This window comes from Taudactylus pleione, unplaced genomic scaffold (assembly GCF_031769625.1).
Source record: "Taudactylus pleione unplaced genomic scaffold, aTauple2 ptg000395l, whole genome shotgun sequence".
NCBI classification, from domain to species: domain Eukaryota; kingdom Metazoa; phylum Chordata; class Amphibia; order Anura; family Myobatrachidae; genus Taudactylus; species Taudactylus pleione.
In genome coordinates this window covers 406524-428869 of record NW_028284796.1, presented here as the reverse complement: position 1 = coordinate 428869, position 22346 = coordinate 406524, and the positions used below count along the sequence as shown (strand labels likewise).

The 22346-nt window shown below is 44.7% G+C and overlaps 1 protein-coding gene across 1 annotated transcript in view; it reads right to left on the bottom strand.

Moving 5' to 3' along the window:
• SLC9A9 (solute carrier family 9 member A9) overlaps nucleotides 1-22346 on the bottom strand; it is a 1019060-nt gene that overhangs the window by 817346 nt on the left and 179368 nt on the right. The window contains exon 6 of the mRNA XM_088446257.1: nucleotides 18341-18446. Within this exon, the coding sequence (XP_088302383.1) occupies nucleotides 18341-18446 (106 nt within the window). The remainder of the gene's footprint in view (nucleotides 1-18340; nucleotides 18447-22346) is intronic.

Genomic DNA, 22346 nt, shown 5'->3' with positions numbered 1-22346 from the left:
TTCTCAACCCCCCACCGTGGGACACAGTACAAAAAGTGAGACTGTCCCACCAAAATTGGGATGGTTGGGAGGTATGGATAAAGTGGAAAGATATGGAGTACCAACCAATTAGCTGCTAACTGTAATTGTAAAGGCTGTGCTTAATCTCTCAACACATTATCTCGCTCCTAGCTTTGATAAATGTTCCCCTAACAGCCTGCACATGCACTCTCCCTAGATATGTGGACTTTTCTACTTCCTAGCAGGGATAAGCTAGATGATTTGCCTAGTTAGATCTCTTTTAGCTCTTTAGTATAAAGATATGTACTAAGGATGATAACTACTATCAGCATATATCTTTTAAAGTGTAAAAATAAAGAAAAAATAGACATCGCCACACGCACACATATTCAGAAAAGCTACTACTATCTAACTATCACTGCATGATAAATTTATCCCCAGAATTGTATGAGCAAGCAGCAGGGGCAGCTGAAGGGGCTGGCTGGCAGGGCTATTGTCCAAGGTACAGCGGCCTGTAGGTGCAGTCTCAGTCACCCCAAAGGCGCTGTCTAGTCTGGAGGCCGGCGTGGGTGTAGCCGCACTTACTATCGCAGTCAATGATTTACTGCTAAGGTAAGGCCTGCCGCTGCCGCCCACTGCCTCTCTCATCCCAGAGTGCCAGGCATGATGATCTCACGCCGTGTGATGTAAGCACGCCTGGCATTCTGGAATGGTGAAAGGCATGGTGAACAAGAGGACCCGCAGATCAGCTTCACCTCGGAATCCAGCGTATCTCGCTCGCTGCGTTCTTCAGTCACTGTAGGGGACTGTTTGAGAAAAGGTAAGTCACATAGGCCCTGATTTATCAATGAAGTATAACCCCTTTAACACTCGTTGCGCATGCGCATTACACCGGAGCCCCGTTGCTGGCAGGGTTTGGTTGGCAGCAGCCAAGCGGAGGACCTTGCAGAGGAGGACTTCGCTGTACTTCGCGGGACCTCGCCGGAGGGGTAAGCATTGCTACACACCAGTGGATTTTTAGTTTGTATTACAGTGATACTAAACTTAAAATTCTGCTGGCATTTGCCTTCATTGATAAATGGGGGCCATAATTTCTGAAATCAAATATACCCAAAAACACATAATCTGTGTGCAGCAATGACAGACAACTATTTTTTTTTTTTCAATGCCAGCCCTAATCAGCAAGAGAAGCAGAGTGGTTCAAGATATATCTCATATGATGAATGTGGCACCTGTGGCTTAATTGTGAGCAGTCAGCCTTGCACTAGCGGCTGTTTGCCGAGCATCCTCGTGCCGTGCTGCTATTGCCTAGCCACGCTGGAGATGAATGCCATATGTATAACAGAGTGCTCATGGGCGGAAGGCTGACCACTCAATATTAGGCACGTCTCACGATTACTCAGTTGAGCCACGGAGTCTCACATTCATCAAGTACTGTTGTAAGAAACTGCCGCCGAAAAAGAGACACATCTTCAGTGAGTATACTATTCCTTCAAGTGTTTTTGAAGAGAAAATATTAGCAACAATATTCCTCAGGCGCTCTAAGATATCTAGACCTCAATAAAAAAATTTATTCCATAGCGTAGTACATTTAAGATTTTGATGTGTCTCATGAGAAATGACTCCCCTCTTATTCAGACTCGTATTATTAGGGATGGTCTACTGTGAATAAAGTAGACAAACCAGCATAGATAAAAACTTGTGGCTCTCCTTCAGGAGTGAGGTTTCCTTTCTTTTTTAGAAACACAGGCCCTCATTCAGAGGCGGTCGGAGGATGCAAGCGGTCGCTCAGAAACTGGGCGGCCGCTTGCATCCTGACCGGCCGCCTCTGTTTCGGTCATTAGGCTGTGGGTTAACACCAACAGCTCTAACGACCGCTAGGGTGATGGTCGCGATGGTCATTGACCATCGCTACCATCGGGGCTTACGACGAGACCCTAGGGTAGGCTCTCACTTGTTGTAAGCCCCGGAGAGCTTCTGGCTCTGTCAGAGCCGGAAGCTCTCCACTGACATCACTAGTGATGTCAGTGGGGCCTCCCCAAACGGCAGGCGTTCCCATGGGAACGCCTCCGTTTGGGCTGCCACCCCCCGGCCCGCCTTCCAAACGGGGTGAGCTGTCAATCAACATCGACAGCTCGCCCCCTTTGGAAAGAGACCCGCTACGACCGGCGCTGTCGGTTGTAGTGGGTCTCACGCATGCGCACGAACAATCCGGCTCCCTCGTCCGCATGCGCACTAGACAAACATCGAGGCGGTCGTAGACCGTACGGCCACCTCTGAATAAAGCCCACAGTCTCCAACGTTGCATATGTGAAGAAAATCAATTCCAAAATAGTGTAATACTATTTTTAATTCCAGACAGAGATTAAAACATAATTTATATGAAATAAAACAAGTGTGAGTGGGGAATAAATGGACCCTCACCAGATGAATTCGTCTACCAATATAGCAGACAACAGCGCATAAGTCCAAACATCAGGCGTGTCCAGAAGAATCCCCGCTCAGCTCCTCCACCAACGCGCTTCGATACAATTGTATATTTTTCAAGGTATGAGGAGACATACTAAACCTTCCAATATATATACCCCACCTAATGATCCTAACAATCATCCACTAAAACCTATATCCAGACATGGATCAACTTGCCAGACTAGAACACATAGCCTCCCTGTTAAAATCCCGCTCCTTCTCTGTACACAGTCCCAACCGGATAGTATGACCTCAGATAGTGTTCAGCCGCGGGGGGGAGGGTTAGGTTTAGGGCACCCGGGGTGGACTTAGGGTTAGGCACCCCCCGGGAGGGATAGGCTAGGGGGAGGGAGGGTTAGGGTTAGGCACCCCCGGGGGGCACTTAAGGTTAGGCACCCCCCAGGAGACTTAGGTTTAGGCTGCGGGGAAGGGGCGGTTAGGGTTAGGCACTTAGAGGGGGGATTAGGGTTAGGCACTTGGGGGGGAGGTTAGGGTTAGGCACCCCTAAGGAGGGTTAGGAGGTTAGGTTATAGTTACCTTAGCGACGATCGGGATTTACAGAGCCGTCGGGCTTCCGCTGCCGGGAACTCTGCTTTTGTCGGCCAGGCGCTGCCGGGAATCGAACCGCCGGCTATGCGGCCGGTCATATTTCATAACGATTTCCTCTGAACTGTGCTTTGATTTAGAACCTGAATTTACCATTTGTAACAACGGACTGTTAGATACAAATGTGTTACTTCAATTACCGTTTATTGCCTTTAAGCACAATTATTATTACATTTTATTTATAGGGCGCCACAAGTGGTCTGCAGCGCCGTACATACAGTAAAGGGTACACAGAACATTACATTATAATACAGTAACCAACTTATAAACAGAACAAATGTAACAATTAGCAATACAATTCTCCATACACAGTACAGCTGAGAAGGTGAAGGCTGTCATAGAAGTGCTAGAGAAGAAGGCTGTTAGACAGTGGGGAGGAGGATCCTGCTCCTTGGAGCTTACAATGAAAACATTAGACCTACCAGTGTGTCAATTATATTGTGAATAGTGTAATGATTAATGAGTCTCCTTAATTTTTGTCTTATACTTAATGTGTGTGTTTTCATATTGCTATTAAATTGTTTTTAATTTATATAGGAGAACCACTGAGATTGTGAATAATATAGCGGCTTATCTACTATTTTTGCTGGTGGGTAAATTCCCTGGAGACTAATACATCCAGCATCACTGATGCGCACCACACTGTTACACAGCTCTGCTAATAGGTTATTGGCCTAGCAATCTCAGATTAATAGTCTCTGCATCCCCATATACACCTACCGATACTCTGCTCATAATAATAATATTGGAGTTTCAAAATAACAGCACCTCTCCATTCTCACCACACATTTTACATTGTGCGAGTGAGCAGGGCTTGTACAGAACATGAACGACAACAGGACCATCAAGAACAGAAGGAGTTTGTTGCCCACAGACAAAACAGCAATGTTAATGCAAACAGCTAATGACTTACAACATTTTGACAGCTATTATACATTATGCTACAGTACAATCAGGCAAACATGAGACTGTCAACAAATGCATCCGAATACTTGAATAAGTTTGAGGATAGATAAGCACCCTGTTTGATATGTAATTTTGTTAGGTAAGTTAAGAGTTAAAAGCTGGAGGGGGATGTGGTTAGTATTCGTCACTTGAGGAGTATAAGCCTATGGTAGGATTTAAGGGAGGGCTTAGAGGTTCCATATAAATAGCCTGGTGAGGGGAGCCATCTTCCTCTTTCCAGTTTATTTCAACCAGGCTGGCTAAGTGGCATATGTATTGTATTTTATATGTCTGTCTTTCTCTTCTTCTTTCACATTTCACACCCCATTTATTTCCCCTGGTCTACCACCCTCTCTGTCTCCTGTTAATTTTATCTTTTACTACCTTCCTATTTCTAATTTCCCCCCTGTCCTTTCCTTTCTGCACATGTTCCATACTTTTCTTCCCCCTTCCCCTGCTTGTGTTTCCATATAGTCCCTGTTACCTGCCAGTGCCCTCCCTCCCTGTCATTTCCAGATACACAGGCCCCGTGTCCCCCCCCCCCCCCGCCCCTGGCTGCCAGGCCTCTCACCTCCGTGGCTGCTTCCCCAGCCACGTGAGGGCCATGGTCCGCTCAGGCGCAAGGCTCCACCTGCCTGCACTCCCGCTGCCGGCTCTCGATTGCCGCCCCCCCCACATCGACCACCCCTTCCCCGCGGCCGCCTGCTCTCAAGCGGCAGCGATATTAGCTAGACGGCCCCCACTCCCCATCTCCCCTCACGCTAAGCGCGGCCATCCCGCTCCCTGCACCGGTAGCTAGCTCCACCCACAGGGTTGCGGCGGCCATCTTGTGCAGCCAGGCGCCGCATGGTGCTCTGCCGCACCCCTCCGACCCCCCCATGCCCCCACTACTTAAGAACAGGGGGGCACCTCCCTGCACAGCCTCCCCCCTGCTCTGCCAGCACCAGAGACTCCCTTGGTGCGGTGTCCCCTAGCGCGCCACCCACCAACTTGTCCCCTTTCCCCCCCCGCACCCTGGGGTGGGGGTTACACCCCCCCTTGCATTTAGGGGCGGCTGGTGCACAGCACAATAATCCTGCCCCATTCAAGCCTACAATGACGCGCCTCCGGGCTGCCCCCCCCTTATTTCCCTGCCACCGGGATGCTGCACATAAGCCCAATGCATTTTTCAGCCCCTTATCATCCGCCCCGCTTATGCACTGCCAGCCACTGCCCCCCACTCTCCTCCAGTTCGCCCCCTCCACTGCTAACGCGCCCCCCCCCTTTTTTCCCAGGGATTGGCGCATCACTACAAGGCGCAATAGCTATGCCCATCCAGCCGCATGCCACTACAGCTGTTTTCCTGAACCCATACATGTTTCCACCCCCTCCTCACACCCCTCCCCCCAAAACCTGATCCTGTACCCCCGCTGGCTACAGCATCTCCTGCTCTTTCTTCTGCAGAGGGACTTTGTTGCGTGGGTTTCACCGGATATTTTTTCGAGCCCCCAGGTCACAGTTTTTTGAGCGTCTAGGACCATTGTCGAAGTCCAGCGGACAGATGGTGCTGATGTCGAATCAAGTCGTGGTGGGCGCACCGCGCAGCGAGGGACTGTTGGCGAACACAAAGGAGCCAGTGGCTGGGCCTTCCACGTCAGGATCAGGTGAGCATGGTGTTAACCCATTTGCGCAGCACACATTCCCCTTCCACTGATGATTCTAGCGATTCTTCCAGTTCATTTGTAAATCCGCGCAAGCTTAGGCGTTACTTAGTGCAAATTTAATGGGTAGCAAGGGTGCCCTTAGAGATTTAACACAGTATCAGCAATTGAGGTACCGGATGAAGCGCGGGTTATGGTTCACTGAGCGAATTCGGCTATCCTTAAAGATTTAAAGTTTTAAAGTAGGGAGCGGTTAGTGAAGAGTAAATTTGTGGATATGTTTGTGATAACGGCTGACGCACGTAGGTTTAGTTCAGGCTAAGTCAGCAGGAGTAATGGCGGGGGCCTTCGGGTATGTTATGTTTTTTGCGGCGTGCTACCTTGAGTCCAGACACAACAGGAGGGACAGGCAGTGTTTTCAATTAGGTTTCAAGGATGTTGAGGTTTGGTTTGCTCGACCAACTGCCTAGCTTGCCTGCGGAATCCTCGGTTGGTCGGAAGCAGCCCTTTCTGGCCTGCCCAGATCTGTGGGCATCAGCCGCTGGTAGTGCTACGCGTGTAATAACACGCAGGGTCATATGGGGCAGGCTGTGGATACAGTCATATCTGCATGCTCTGTGGGAGCATTCATCCAGCCAAGGTGTGCGCGTTGGTCTGCCGCACAGGGTCAAGGAGAATATTGCAGCAGCAGCGCAGAGGTGTTCAGAAAAGCACCGTCATTGATTAATTTGGGGGTTTTTGGCGTGGGTTTGCATTTATCTTTGACACAGGAATATCCGTGGTTTCTGAGAGGAATCTGAAAGCGGAAGTCGGGTGGGGGCCCATGCGTGGCCCCTTTTGCTCCACCCACTTTTGGCACGGTTTAGGTGCACCGCCTTCAAGGGGGTGTCGTAGAAGGAATTGGGTAAATTGGGGTTGTTACAGAGTCTCTTACATAAATGGAAGGGTTCGGCAATCACACAAAATATCTGTCAGATCACTGCGCCATTTAACAAACGGGGGGAGGGCTCTACTAGCTAAGGCAGATATCGCATCTGCTTTTTGACTGCTGCCCATTTCACCCCGAGTCCTTTAAATGTTTGGGGTTTGGAGTTGCAGGGCTCAATTACGTTACACAGAGGGAAAGCCCTTATGACCTTGTGGTTAAGATGACTGTTTATACATGGCGGCCGATTGGCTTTTTCATTTCGTGTACTTTAGTTGAAGGTTTTAGTTACTTTTTGCAGTAGTTGTCCATGCAGGTATTGGGACATACTGTGGTGTCCCGCTACCTGGATGTTTTCATGTTATGGGGCTAGTAGATACCAGAGTTTGCCAGTATTCAATTAATTTCCTTAGTTTAGTCGTTATGGGAGCCCCGATGGCTCGTGACAGGTAAGAAGGTTCAGTTATGCGCATTATCTTATTTGCGGATAGAAATCGATACCTTGATAGGATTATGCCGCTTGCCTATGGCGAAGGCGTGGCGTTTTGGGGAGTTGCTAGAAGCATTTCATTTTGGCAAAAAAAAAAAAAGTTTTGCTAGTACAGTTGCAGTCGCTATCGGGCCCCCTCAGTTTGGCATTTAGAGTCATACATAGGGGTTGGTTTTTCAGTAGACGGCTAGAAGGAGCCACAGCAGGGGTTAGGAAGCCTCGTCACCTCATATGTGTCCCTCTGGAGCGGAGTGGACATGCTGCGCATTTGTTTGTTTTTTATGCGCAAATTCAACGGAGTACAGTTCTGCACATGTCACCCGTAGCCAAGTCCGAACTTAGACCGTTACGTATGCATCCTGTTCATTAAGTGGTGCATTTGAAAGGGAGTGTGGCACGGAGCCTTGGCCGGTTTCCTGTGGGGTTCAGGGCCTAGACAGGAACATCCTTATTCTTGAGAATTTTTCAATTGTAGTGGCGGTCGAACTGCGGTCCAGCAAGCCTTGCATTAGGCAAATCCTGTTTGGTGATAACTTAGGTGTGGTATAAGAAGGCTCTAATCTAGGACGGACTTGGATCCGGCCTCGCAGTGGTTAGGCATCTATGTGTTTAAGGAATATTGAGTTTAGGGCACGGCATGTTTCGGGCGTTGCTACCAAGATAGTGGACATCTTATATCGTTCAGTAGGACATGTTTCATTCGCTCGCGCCTCCTGCTAATTTACATGGTTTCTCCTTCCCCTTCCATGCCTGGCGGATCGTCACGCCGGCATCCAGGGACTAGTACGGAAGTCATGGGCACCAAGTACATTAAGACCTACACGCTAGTTTTGTGCGATTGGCAAGGTGTTTAGCTTCCAAGAGCGAGCGGTTTCAGATGGTTAATGATTGTATGGCAGAGTTTGTCTGTAGCTGCTATGACAGGGGTCGTTCCAAGGCGGCTTGTCTCCAGCGTTACCCAGTATAATTTTCCAAGTTGCACGTTTGGCGGATCCTGACAAATTATTTGTATTAAACAAGGCATTTAATAGGGTGGGCAAGAGAGTATTAACAAAGGTATTTAATAGGGTGGGCAAGGGAGCGTCCTAACAAAGGCGTTGCGCGGAGCCCCATCAACACAGCCCTATTACAGGATTTGATTGGGCCAGTAAAGGAGTGGCTTCGGTCAAGTGCTAGGCGCCTTCCCCCCCCCCCCCTTTTTGGTTAGCATTTTCATTAGCTTACTTTAGGGCTTTTAGAATGGGTGAGCTAGTTGCTGCTACTAAGATTTCTGCGCTATCAGGTTTAATGTTAAAATAAGGTGGTTATCAAACCGGTATTGAGCTTGTGCTGAATAGATGGGTCTAAGACAGATTAACTGGCAGGGAGCGAGGGATTTCTATTCAGATGCATGCAGATCCAGTGATTTGGCCAGTTGCTCTTTGGGGTACTTTAATAGGGTTTGCCCTCCAGGTGGCGGGCAGTGGTTATCCATGTTAATCTAACTCCCTTTTGTCCAGGTCGTAGTTTACGAGGGTGTTTCAGAACTATATTATAGCTAGGGCAGTGGAAGTCGTATTTAAAACAAGTAGCATTAAGTAGTTGCGCTCCTTGCGAGTTTGTTGGGAAACCCAGGGGCCTTATGCCTACTGCCGCTAGGGATTCTGAAAGGATTTTCAGCTTTTGCCCTCAAGGAGGTTTTGCTGTTTTTCATCTTCAGATGGGTCACCCAACTATTTGTTTCCCTTTCCTTGTGGTTAGATTATTGTTGTTATTATACATAGCAATTTCTGTTTGTATTAAATACCAATATCTGTCTGTATAAATGCCAATTCTGTCTAGGTGAACTTTCGGACAGGGTTGTCTGTGAGTGCTAACTGTCGGGTGTGGGAAAATTCCTATATTTACTGGGCTAGCCAGCACCCTTTGGAGTTACATGCCCAATTTTGGTTGTGAGTGCGTAAGTGGCATTGCTTAGGATTACGAGAAATGCACTGTAAGTGCCTGCTAGATGCCCCATGGGCAGCAGAGGAGAAGTTTGGGGCCAGACTTGGGAGGCAATGATTTGGTCGCGTTCGTGGGTATTGAACAGATATGGCCATTGCACGCTTGTCATTTAGCGTTTGGTGGACGCGTCATACAATACCCAAGTTTATGTCACGGGGCAGAGAGCTTGCATAGGCCCGACGGGGTACATCTCACGAGCGCGCGGCTAGAGCGGTTGACCGATGACCTCTGCAGTTTTAATTTCATTAAGAAGGTCACAGTTTTGGTGGCGGGCCTGGTTCTGCGAACCGGGCTTTGGCGGGAAGCAGTGCTCATGGGCGGCCTATTATTAGCGCAGGAGTGCCTGTGGTAGCATTCTTCCTTTGAGAGCGGCCAGTTTGTCACCGCCTAAAGGGGGGACATGGTCATTGTTCCAAGGGAGGGACCAATGCTGTGCCAATTAGGGAAGGATGGTACTGCCCCAGGTCAGTCTGTGCAGGGCGGGGATCCGCCCCTTTTTATTTGTATTGATATCCACTGGGCTGTGGCCTTGGAGCACTGCTTTCTTCTTGCCACCTATTCTAGAATTTCAATTTGATCAATAAATTCTGGCTGTGACCTCTTTGAATTCCATATACATGTGTCAGTGTGTTTATTTCTAGGTTTAGGATTAAGTTAAGTTAACAAAAGGGAATAATAAAACAAATGGGTGACTTAGTGTGCAGAACGGTTTAACATACAGTGTATCCGGAAAGTATTCACAATGCTTCACTTTTTCTACATTTTGTAATGTTACAGGCTTATTCCAAAATGGAATAAATTAATTTTTGTCCTCAAAATTCTACACACAATACCCCATAATGACAACGTGTAAAAAGTTTTTTTTTGAGATTTTTGCAAATTTAACAAAAACAAAACAAAACACTAAGAGATAACATGTACATAAGTATTCACGGCCTTTGCCATGAAGCTCAAAATTGAGCTCAGGTGCATCCTGTTTCCACTGATCATCCTTGAGATGCTCCTACGTCTTAATTGGAGCCACCTGTGGTAAATTGAGTTGACTGGACAGGATTTTGAAAGGTATACACCTGTCTATATAAGCAGGGCTGTAACTAGGGTAGTGCGACCAGTGACATGGCACAGGGGGCGCTGTTTGGGCCTGTCAATTTTCCTGTTTATTATCATTCTCACTTGCAGTTTCCTCTTCTTTTATCCCCAGCATCTCCTGGCCTCACCTATCTCTTCTCTGGCCCTTCCCCATGATGCCATGGCCCTTTTTCAGGTGCACTATCTTATGTCCCTATTTAAAAAATGGAGGGGGGGGCGCCAATGCGCTCTCTGCACAGGGCACCAAAAAGTCTAGTTACGGCTCTGTATATAAGGTCCCACACTTGACAGTGCATGTCAGAGCACAAACCAAGCATGAAGTCCAAGGAATTGTCTGTAGACCTCCGAGACAGGATTGTCTCGAGGCACAAATCTGGGGATGGGTACAGAAAAATATTTGCTGCTTTAAAGGTCCCAATGAGCACAGTCTCCTCCATCATCCGTAAATGGAAAAAGTTCGGAACCACCAGGACTCTTCCTAGAGTTGGCCAGCCATCTAAACTGAGAGTTCGGGGGAGAAGGGCCCTAGTCAGGGAGGTGACCAAGAACCCGATGGTCACTCTGTCAGAGTTGCAGTATTCCTCTGTGGAGAGAGAAGAACCTTCCAGAAGGACAACCATCTATGCAGCAATCCACCAATCAGTCCTGTATGGTAGAGTGGCCAGACGGAAGCCACTCCTTAGTAAAAAGCACATGGCAGCCCGCCTGGAGTTTACCAAAATGCACCTGAAGGACTCTCAGACCATGAGAGACAAAGATTGGAATGCTTTGGTGTGAATGCCAGACGTTATGTTTGGAGGAAACCAGGCACCGCTCATCACCAGGCCAATACCATCCCTACAGTGAAGCATGGTGGTGGCAGCATCATGCTGTGGGGATGTTTTTCAGTGACAGGAACTGGGAAACTAGTCAGGAAAGAGGGAAAGATTAATGCAGCAATGTACAGAGACATCCTGGATGAAAACCTGCTCCAGAGCGCACTTGACCTCAGACTGGGGCGACGGTTCATCTTTCAGCAGGACAACAACCCTAAGCACACAGCCAAGATATCAAAGAAGTGGCTTCAGGACAACTCTGTGAAAGTCCTTGAGTGGCCTAGCCAGAGCCCAGACTTGAATCCAATTGAACATCTCTGGAGAGATCTGAAAATGGCTGTGCACCGACGCTTCCCATCCAACCTGATGGAGCTTGGGAAGTGCTGCAAAGAGGAATGGATGAAACTGCCCAAAGATAGGTGTGCCAAGCTTGTGGCATCATATTCAAAAAGACTTGAGGCTGTAATTGCTGCCAAAGGTGCATCAACAAAGTATTGAGCAAAGGTTGTGAATACTTATGTACATGTGATTTCTTATCTTTTTTTTTTTTTTTATAAATTTGCAAAAAATATAAAAAAAAACTTTTTACACTTTGTCATTATGGGGTATTGTGTGTAGAATTTTGAGGAAATAATGAATTTATTCCATTTTGGAATAACGCTGTAACATAACTAAATGTGGAAAAAGTGAAGCATTGTGAATACTTTCTGGATTCACTGTATGTAATTTGGCTCCCTTTGTATTTTGTTCAATTATACAGGTTGTGCTTCACACATATCTGATGGAGAAAAGTAACATCCCCAGCATCACGCAAGTCACTTGGCACATACTGCAATAATCTGCACAAACTGTATGTCTTACAACATAAGAACAAGTAAAGCAGAGTAATGTATTATCCTCTCCTTTTAACATCTTGTACCAAACCTGATTTAACTTACTGTGGAAACATTAAAACACCCTTGCGCTGATACTATAGATGAAAGTTGGAACAGAGAAAATCAGAAATGCAAAATTATAAACATATTTATTATCATACATATAATACAATTCATTGACTACAAAAATAATCCTAAAACATCACTTAAAAATCTCCATGGAATAAAAATAAATATTACAGGAATTTTTACTTGAAAAGTTTTAACTATAATTCCACTTGATTAGTTAGTTGAAGGAGGTGGATCTTATATTTTACACAGATTTCAATATATCAACAGCGGATATTTACTGTGCTCACACACAACTTGTAATGGTTTGTAGATAGTCGAATGTCCTCCATTTATATGTATAGGAAGTCTCTCAGTCTCATAGACTGTAGCCGCAATCAACATAGACACAGATGCCTGTTATAATTGCCTACGTGTTGTTCATGACATGGGGCATGTACAAAAGATATTAGGTCTCCACTTCGGGAGGTCCGTACACCCCCTCTGAGTGGATCGGGGGAAAAGAGAGGGAGGAGGAAGGTTTAGGGGTCTATTTACTAAGCTGTGTTAGGAGATAAAGTGAACGGTGATAAGGTACCAGCCAATCAGCTCCTAACTGCCATGTCACAGGCTGTGTTTGAAAAATGGCAGTTAGGAGCTGATTGGCTGGTACCTTATCACTGTTCACTTTATCTCCTAACACAGCTTAGTAAATAGACCCCTAAATATCTCCAGCGGGAGACTTTCCAATTAGTACCAGTCAGGTTATTATTATGCCCTTTAGTAAGGTATACAGTCATCAGGTCTAGAGTAAATAGATAGACAATGTTTGGGTAGACAATGGACGATAGACAGGCAATAGGTCGACAGGGTCTGAAGTTCGACACACTAAAGGTCGACTAGTAAGAAGGTAGACATGTACTGAAGGTCAACATGGTCATTAGGTCGACAACCACATATGGTCGTCACACAAATGGTCAATACATGTTTTTGTTTAGGGTTAGGCACTTACCCCAATGGTTAGGGTTAGGCACCACGAGGGAAGGCTAGGGTTAGGCACTTACCAGAGGGTTAGGGTTAGGCACTTATCCTGACGATTAGGGTTAGGCACCAGGAGGGAAGGCTAGGGTTAGGCACTTACCAAAGGATTAGGGTTAGGCACTTATCCTGACGGTTAGGGTTAGGCACCAGAAGGGAAGGTTAAAGTTAGGCACTTACCAGAGAGTTAGGGTTAGGCACTAGAAGGGATTTTGCTGCCCACCCCCCGTTACCACCCCTCAAAAGCTGATAACCTGTCACTCACTTAGTGACAGATTCCTCTGTGCATCCATAATTGCAATGCGATCGCAGCGCACATGCAGCGCGGCTCATACAGATGCGCAATGGCAAACAGTCGCTCGATCTGCGTAAATATCGGCTTCTGCAGCGCTTCACAGACAATATTGTCCATTCACATCAGTCCCTGCCCCAGTGGAGCTTACACTATATTCCCTACCACATGCTCTCACACTTACACACTAGGATACATTTTGTTGGGACCCAATTAACCTACCAGTATATTTTTGGAGTGCGGGAGCAAACCCTCGCAAGCAGAGGGAGAATATACAAACGCCACACAGTTAGAGCCGTAATGGTAATTAAACCCAAGACATCAGTGCTGTGAGGCAGTAATGCTAACCATTACACCGAGGCAATTTATAAACTTTGATTAGACCGTCATTCTAGCTACCGACTCCAGTCCCAGACTAGACGTTATACTAGAAAACTGAAGTGATTGTTTGCAGTACATTTCACTAATCTATTTAACAAATGTAGAATAATACTCCATGGTCAATTATCCATTTCCTACATTGTCCTGTGACATGTGAAGCACATACAGAGCACAGTTCACTAAAAGATCAATATTGTATTTCAGTTTATTGCATCTTGCTACTAAGCATTAATTGTGTTAAGAGAAAACTCTGGCAGGCCGTCTGTTTTTAAGGAAAGTGCTTTCCATAGATTTTCCGATCCATTTCTTGTTTAGAAAGAGTGAAAGGGTGAAATGTGAGCCTCTAAACTGAATCTGAGTTATTTTGAGGGACATACGTTGGAAAAGAAAAATCTAGCAGTATATCAATGTAGTTAAAAACAAGACATTACATCCTGCTGCACAATATCTGGAACCAACAAGCTGTTGCTACTACAGTAATTCAATAAACAACATAAATTCGGGATAACAAATGCTACAAGTCAAAGCCATAAAGTGGAACAGGTACTGTTGTGTTTCATGTCGTTTGCAGAAAATACATGTAGCTTCTAATAGATAATCAAACCGCATATATGGAGCCAAAACAGCTGTATGCTGGAAATGATTGTATTCATTATAGCAAAAAAGCAACCTTTTGGTAATAGGATATGAATAGCTTGTAAAGCCAGGTATATTTCATTCAGACATACAAAAAGATGTTTGTTCTTAAAAATGATCAGTTTATCCTTGAGGTATTTGTCTGGGGAAGGAATGCAATAAGGAAGGATTACTATCATGTTCTGTCGTCCATACTGATGAGTAAATGTAACATTTTCTACATCTAGAACCATCTTTATTTGTATTCATCAGAATAGCTGTAAATTACGGATTCCCCCAACCACCCACATTGAACAGGTCAGGGTGTGATTTAGAAAACACAGAGCTGGTTATTAAAATGGACCTAGCATTTATGTTTGAAACTACACTGTGACTACGTTTATGATCTTTTACAAATATTAACATATCGAAAAGCAACACTTAATTTTCAAGAAGTTTATCCGGCTTTACAGATGTGTCCACATACATCTATCCTTCGTGCGCTACAAGTTGCGTCACACATAACGGGTGAGTGCCGCGTGACTCGGTAGCGCCAAGCATTTTTTCATGGGACTATTTACCTTCGGATGCGTCTTATTCACACAGCAGTTTGAATAGAACACACAAGCAGCTCCTGCTGATTAAAATGATATGCAGCATGCCTATACTCTGTGTGAGACTGTGGGTGTATCTGCATGCTAATTGCCCTACTGGTTTTTATTCATTTTGATAAGGTCTGGGGTTCTTAGTTCTCCAGTTCAGATACTCTCGTGGAATGTGAGGGGGCTAAATGATTAAGTGAAAAGATCCCTGGTCATGAACCAGATGAAGCAGTCTCAGGATGATATTTAAAGACAAACCTTGTGGGTAGTAAAATGATTTCCCTACACAAGCCTTGGGTTCGCTGGGGAGGTATCACTCCACTCATTCTACCCATTCCAGGGGAGTGTCAGTGCGCTGTTCATAGATCGCTTAACTTTGTCTTGGTGGTGTTTCAGACAGATCTCTTAGTTTGTTATGAATTCATCTACATACAGTAAACTCTTCTCTCTCTATACCAGTGATCTATATCCCTCCTTTCACATAGTAGAGAGATTCTTAAGAAGTGTGGAGAATTTATGGCTCTATCTTTGGACACTCCCTGGTGATGGTGTAATGGTTAGCATTACTGCCTCGCAGCACTGAGGTCATGAGTTTGTTTTTACTTGGTTTTCAGTCACACAATTTATAGTTATAATCAACTAGCCGGTCGCTCTACAATTTATATCCATGCACAACTATCTTTGAAGTTAGTAAACTTACCAATTACTAACTACTTATTAACAGAGCTGACGCCTATATTTGATAGGCCAGTGGGCAGTTGTTGAAGTTTTGTACCTGTTTGAAAGTAAGGGGTACATTAATTATTGGCGTTTGTCCTACCTATTTTCTTTTTTATATATATATATATATATATATATATATATATATATATATATATATATATATATATGTTTGTGGTTCTATCGGATTGTGTATTTTGCTAAATTCACTATTTTCATTCTGGAAGAAATACATATTGTATTTGCAATATTACACTATGTTTTGGTGTAATATTTATGTTTTGCATGTGATGGATCACTATCGTCTATGAAATATCAACCTATATAAGAAATCAAAACCTACTGCACCAAGGAAAGTATTCTGTTTGATGTATACATCATTGTATAAATCAGCGCATCCTGATTATCAGTATTTATTTGTGTATATTCTGAATGACTATAAGGGTATAGTCCATTTGTTTTTTGGGCTGTAGCTATAGTGTGTGTCAGGGCGCTCGGTACTACTCCAGTAAATATTATACACAAAAAGAGATTAATTTGGAACACCGATGCAGGAGGCAGACAGATCTTCAAGGTCCAGAGAATCCTGGCAGGAAGCCAGCAAATTTGTGTCTGATTTCCTTATAGGTAGATCCAGACATACTGCTCTTTCATAAACATACTCAATATATAGAATCAGATAGACCAGACACCTTTCTCATCTATTTGGCTGATGGGGAGCAAGCCCCTACTGTCATTGTTCAAATACATGATCCAATGGGATAGATGCATGCCTTCACACCTGCTACCGTAAAGTCTTTTTGAACACGTCAGACTCCTTGCAGACTCATTACATACTTGGCACTCCCTTCCTTCACTATCAGCCATTCATAAGCGACCAGTGTGGAAAAGCTATTCCTGTTATAGTGTAAACCATGCCAGGCAATAAAGAATGGAATACAGTACATATGGAATGCCGATGTTCGGGATCCCGGCGGACAGAATCCCAAAGCCGGCATCCCGACAGGGTTAGAATACTGACACTTAATTGATCGGTATCCTAATCCTCCCTCCCCGATGCCTGACCCTAACCTCCCCCAGTGCCGAAACCTAAACCCCCCCTCCCCGCACCCTAAACCTAACCCTCCCCCTAGTGCCTAACCCCAGTACTTACATTCGGGATCACGGCGCTGGTATTCTGACTAGTGTCGGGATACTGGTATTGGCATTCTGACAGCCGGAATCCCAGCGGTCGGGATACTGACCACATCCCATACAGTACAGAGGCTGATAAAGAATTTGGGGACAGGACATTTTTAAGATCTTTGTTTTTTTTATTACACAGGACCTCTATGGTCTGGATGGAGGTAACTGTCAGTCACCTGCAGTTCAATATTCAGCAGAAAGTGCTATTTTCTGCATGGGACGGACCATTACTTCAGCTGTAAATCACAGATAGCACTGAGGTCCCTGAATCTGTATTCGATGTACTACAATGTAGCGGCCACAGCTTTTTTCAATCCAAGTTCCGTTGTGCTTCTTATACAGACTCTGGTCACACAGGTATACAAGTGTCACATATCAAATGAATCAGAACAGTCTGCTGATGCATCCTAGTTGCATCACATTGCATCTAAGGGGCATATTCAATTAGACGCGGAAAGTAGGAAAGGTTTCGCCTGCAGTACTTTTCGCCGACGTCACGTGTTTTGGAGGCAAAAACTTTTCGTGCGCGGCCCCGCTTTTCGCCTTATTCAATTCCAAAGGACGCGAAAACGGGACCCGGCGAATGCAAACAGGCGAAAAGTGCTGTCAGATTTGGGGAAATCAGCCTGACACCCCCCAAAAGAACCACTAACATTGGGGATCAATGTACATGCCCCCGTATAGTCCAACTGAAGCTATTTAGGGCACTTAAACGCTCACAATAGCTGCTAATTAGCGTCTTTGCACAAGTGGTGAAGAATAGCATTTAGCAGTTTTTTTGGGTGAAAATAACTAGTCCCAGCAAATTTGGGGTACATGAAAATGGGTGTTAGCTTGGTTAAAAATCACAAAAGTGAAGTTTTAAAAAACCTTAAAAACGCACCTTCAGCAAGCACCTGTAATAAAACAAACACTTCCCCCATACTTGCAGACCCCCCAAAAGCTTATATCGCTAGTTTTTAAGTTTGTACCCCGACTTTGTACTTTTTCGGACCCTTTTTCAAAGTTATTTTTTTGGGTGCTCTTCAATTTATTTTTTTTACGCAGTTAACCTTTGGGGGCCTGTCCCAAGAGTGCAGGGTGATTTCCCCATCTTTGCACCCCAAAACTGCAATTCTGCACTTTTTCCACCTGCTTTAATATGCCAATCTTTTTCGCCTAATCCAAAGCATTGACTTTCCGCGTTGGCGAAAAGTCTTTGGAATTGAATACAGGGATAAGTTTTCGCCTGGCGAAATGACGTCATCAGCTATACTTTTACGCCGAAAACGGCTTTTCGCCTCTAATTGAATATGCCCCTATGTCGCTATTTCAGCTAAAAAAAAAAAAAACATCCGATTCTTGAAGAGTAGCACAGGACCTGGCAGCTCACCCATGCCAGGCAAGTCGCGGTGCATGGCACATTGAGGATAGATGTATAAGGACGGTTCGCTTTAATTTCCTTCCTTTAAATCTTACTGTACCCAAAACTTAGCTCAATTTCTCTTTATATACAGCAATGCAGTGTATTACAACACATCCTTCATTCTGTTTCAGCTAAAGCAACTGTTTACAAACCAGAATAATGCAAGAATAATTTTTCTCTTGGCTGACTTTTGGTAAGGATATATGGTACTTACTATGTGAGGACAATGGCAACAGCATCATTCAGGACACTTTCTCCAAACAGCAAAGTGTACAGATCAGTATCCACATGTAGTTCATGGAAAATAGCCAGCACCGTCACTGAAATAATCCAAGTAAAAGTGCTTAGTAATTATTTTTATAATGATGCCATCAACGACAAGGAGACATACAGCAGAGCTCATATATCTTAGCTGGACCGCCGCCAGTGGCCTTTCCAATGTGACAAGCCAAGGCCTTGATATATTCACATTCATGAACTAATATTCAATAAATCAGTCAAAAGAAGATTAAAACAGCTTGTAACAAATGTGGGGATGTTCTCTATTCCTGACATCGCCTCTTCAGTTATTCTTCAATTTTTAGCAATTTTCCAATCCTAAATAATTCTCACTCAAGGTAAGGTTCACTAAGCCGCGTCCCTAACATTTAATGGCGCCAACTATAACAGCCGTTAATCACAGCACTGTCCTCATTGAAGCCAACCAGGGTTGCATTATCCTAGATGTCTGTTTCCATTAAATGACTATCTTGTGCAATGGCCCATAGTACTAACGAGTTGTTAATGAGGCAGGAAAAGGATACTTCACTGTGCGGTTTGCTATGCTCTATAAATGTTAATGTCCGGAATTATGCATAGGTTACACATTATGCCTGGAATTTATTTAGTCCCTGTTTTAAAGCAAAATTAAATGACAAAATAAAAAGACAAATGTAATGTGGTCACAGCAGAAACTAAAATATAGAACATTTAAGTTCTGGAAAAACAAAACAGGGCTAAATTCAGTAATTTTCAGTATAGCATACCAGGTCACAATAACATAAAATATTAATTATGAGAAGGATCTATGTTCATAGGTGAGGGGTGGTCTGGGTGTGCACCGGACCAGCCATTAGCTAGGTTGGCAGATTTTTTTTTCTCACTAATACCTGCCGCGGCGGCCACCGCTGCTGCTACGCCTGGTAAGCCAAGGACACCTAATAGCTCCGCCTTCTCCCTGGCTATAAACAATGACCTTTCCTTGGCTGTGCGCACAATGTGATGTGATGTCACGTTGCACGCGGCGCACTTGTGGTCTCTGTGCCTCAGTGCCTGTTGTATAGTGCAGCTGTGAATAAGTTGAATTGCTGACGAGGAGCAGAGCACTAGCACACACAGGTGCAGGAGGACGCCGATGCCATGGTGGAATGAATCACCTCAAAGCCTCAGTTACTTTTGGAGACCCACTGTGACAGCTGCATGCCGAAAGATACAAGGCAAGTCTAGGTGTTTGTGTGTATATATATATATATATATATATATATATATTTAGACAATAAAGTGCATATTTAATATTTAATAAGCCGACGTTTCAAAGCCGATAAGTCTTTGTCATCAATTTGATCCGCTGGTTTTTCAGATTTTGGCCTCTCTTCACCACCACAATGGTTTTCAAATGAAACAAACAAGATGTGCTTTAACTGCAGACTTTCAGATTTAATTTGAGGGTAATTACATCCAAATCGGGTGAACGGTGTAGGAATTACAACAGTTTCAATATGTGCCTCCCTCTTTGGAATCAGTTGCTGTCAACTCTCAATATGAGATCCAAAGAGCAGTCACTATCAGTGAAGCAAGCCATCATTAGGCTGAAAAATCAAAACAAACCCTTCAGAGATAGCAAAAAACATTAGGTGTGGCCAAATCAACTGTTTGGAACATTCTTAAAAAGAAAGAACGCACCGGAGAGCTCAGCAACACCAAAAGACCCGGAAGACCATGGAAAACAACTGTGGTGGATGACAAAAGAATTATTTCCCTGGTGAAGAAAAACCCCTTCACAACAGTTGGCCAAATCATGAACACTCTCCAGGAGGTAGGTGTATATGTGTCAAAGTCAACAATCAAGAGAAGACTTCACAAGAGTGAATATAGAGGGTTCACCACAAGATGCAAACCATTGGTGAGCCACAAAAGCAGGAAGACCAGATTAGAGTTTGCCAAACAACATCTAAAAAAGCCATTACAGTTCTGGAACAACATCCTATTGACAGATGAGACAAAGATCAACTTGTACCAGAGTGATGGGAAGAGAAGAGAAGGAAAGGAACTGCTCATGATCCAAAATACACCACCTCATCAGTGAAGCATGGTGGTGGTAGCGTCATGGCGTGGGCATGTATGCCTGCCAATGGAACTGGTTCCCTTGTATTTATTGATGATGTGACTGCTGACAAATGCAGCAGAAAGAATTCTGAAGTGTTTTGGGCAATATTATATGCTCATATTCAGTCAAATGCTTCAGAACTCATTGGACAGCGCTTCACAGTGCAGATGGACAATGACCCGAAGCATACTGCAAAAGCAACCAAAGAGTTTTTTAAGGCTAAAAAGTGGAATGTTATGCAATGGCCAAGTCAATCCCCTGACCTGAATCCGATTGAGCATGCATTTCACTTGATGAAGACAAAACTGAAGGGAAAATGCCCCAAGAACAAGCAGGAACTGAAGACATTTGCAGTAGAGGCCTGGCAGAGCATCACCAGGGATGAAACCCAGCGTCTGGTGATGTCTATGCGTTCCAGACTTCAGGCTATAATTGCCTGCAATTGCCCACAAAGTATTAAAAAGTGAAAGTTAGATTTATTATTGTTTAGTTTGTCCCATTACTTTTGGCCCCTTAAAAACTGGGAGGCACATATAGAAACCGTTGTAATTCCTACACTGTTCACCTGATTTGGATGTAATTACCCTCAAATTAAATCTGAAAGTCTGCAGTTAAATCACATCTTGTTTGTTTCATTTCAAAGCCATTGTGGTGGTGAATAGAGGACAAAATATGAAAACTCTGTCAATTTCCCAATATTTATGGATCTGACTGTAATATATATATATATATATATATATATATATATACATACATACATACACACACCAGTTTGGGTGCCTAAAAGGCACTTTTTGCAATCGCGTCCAGCACTTTGGTTGGGTGTAGCAATTTTACGTGACTAAACCCGACCTCTCTGGCCACGATCAGCATCATTTGAATATCGCCCCGCGATCTTCCGTCACTTTAGATGGTAAGATCCGGTGCGATAAAACAATTGAATTGCACCCTCAATGTCCCTGCTCTAACCCTCCCTGTATCTCCACACCACTGTGTCTGCCCTCACCCTGTAACTTCACACGTGTCCCTGCTCTCAGCCTCCCTGTTACTCCCCCTTCGAGTCCCTGCCCTCACCCTCCATATTTATGCAGCTCATACTATGCCAGTCACTTACTCTATGACATTCCTTCACAGTGACCCTCAATTTCCCTACACTCATCATTTCCTGCCAATCCCATTACTCCATTCCCCCGTGAAGGAACATGGGAAATGTCTGTCGGTTGACTGTGGCAGTGCATACTCTGCCCTATGTGCCTGACTTGCAACTTTAAAATATCGCATCAGACCATACTTGCCTTTTTTTTCCTCCCTGGGAGAAGCCCGGGAAGGAGAAGCAGGTGGGCGGCAAAGAGAGGTGGGGCCTGATTTTTTGCATCATTAAGTCTCGCCCCATCACGTTAAAATTGCTGCAATTAGCTCATATTTAAAAAGGGGTGGTGCCAAATTACGCAATTCTTGTAGAATCATGTCATTAAGCTCTGCCCTACACGGAGACCCCCGATCACTGTGGAAATTCTCCCCATTCTGCCCACTTTAATAGGAAGTGGGCAGGAATGCGGGAGAAGTGACTACTCTGACGGGAGTGTGGAATTAAGAGAAAGAGGGGCAAGAATATCAGAGGGGAAAAGAGAAATAGTGGAGGGCTGGTGAGAGATATGGGCAGGGCATAAAGTGGTCCTAGAGAGGTGGCGGAACTCACCTCCCCCATCACCTACACCCCCCCACACATAGGTTAGGTGGAGCTACTCTTCTGAGACACCAGAACAATGTGAAGACATCTATACACTCACACACACTGTTGTGTATAGGAAACTTTAAAGTGAATGGACAGGGGCCGCCTAGGCCCCCAAAAGCT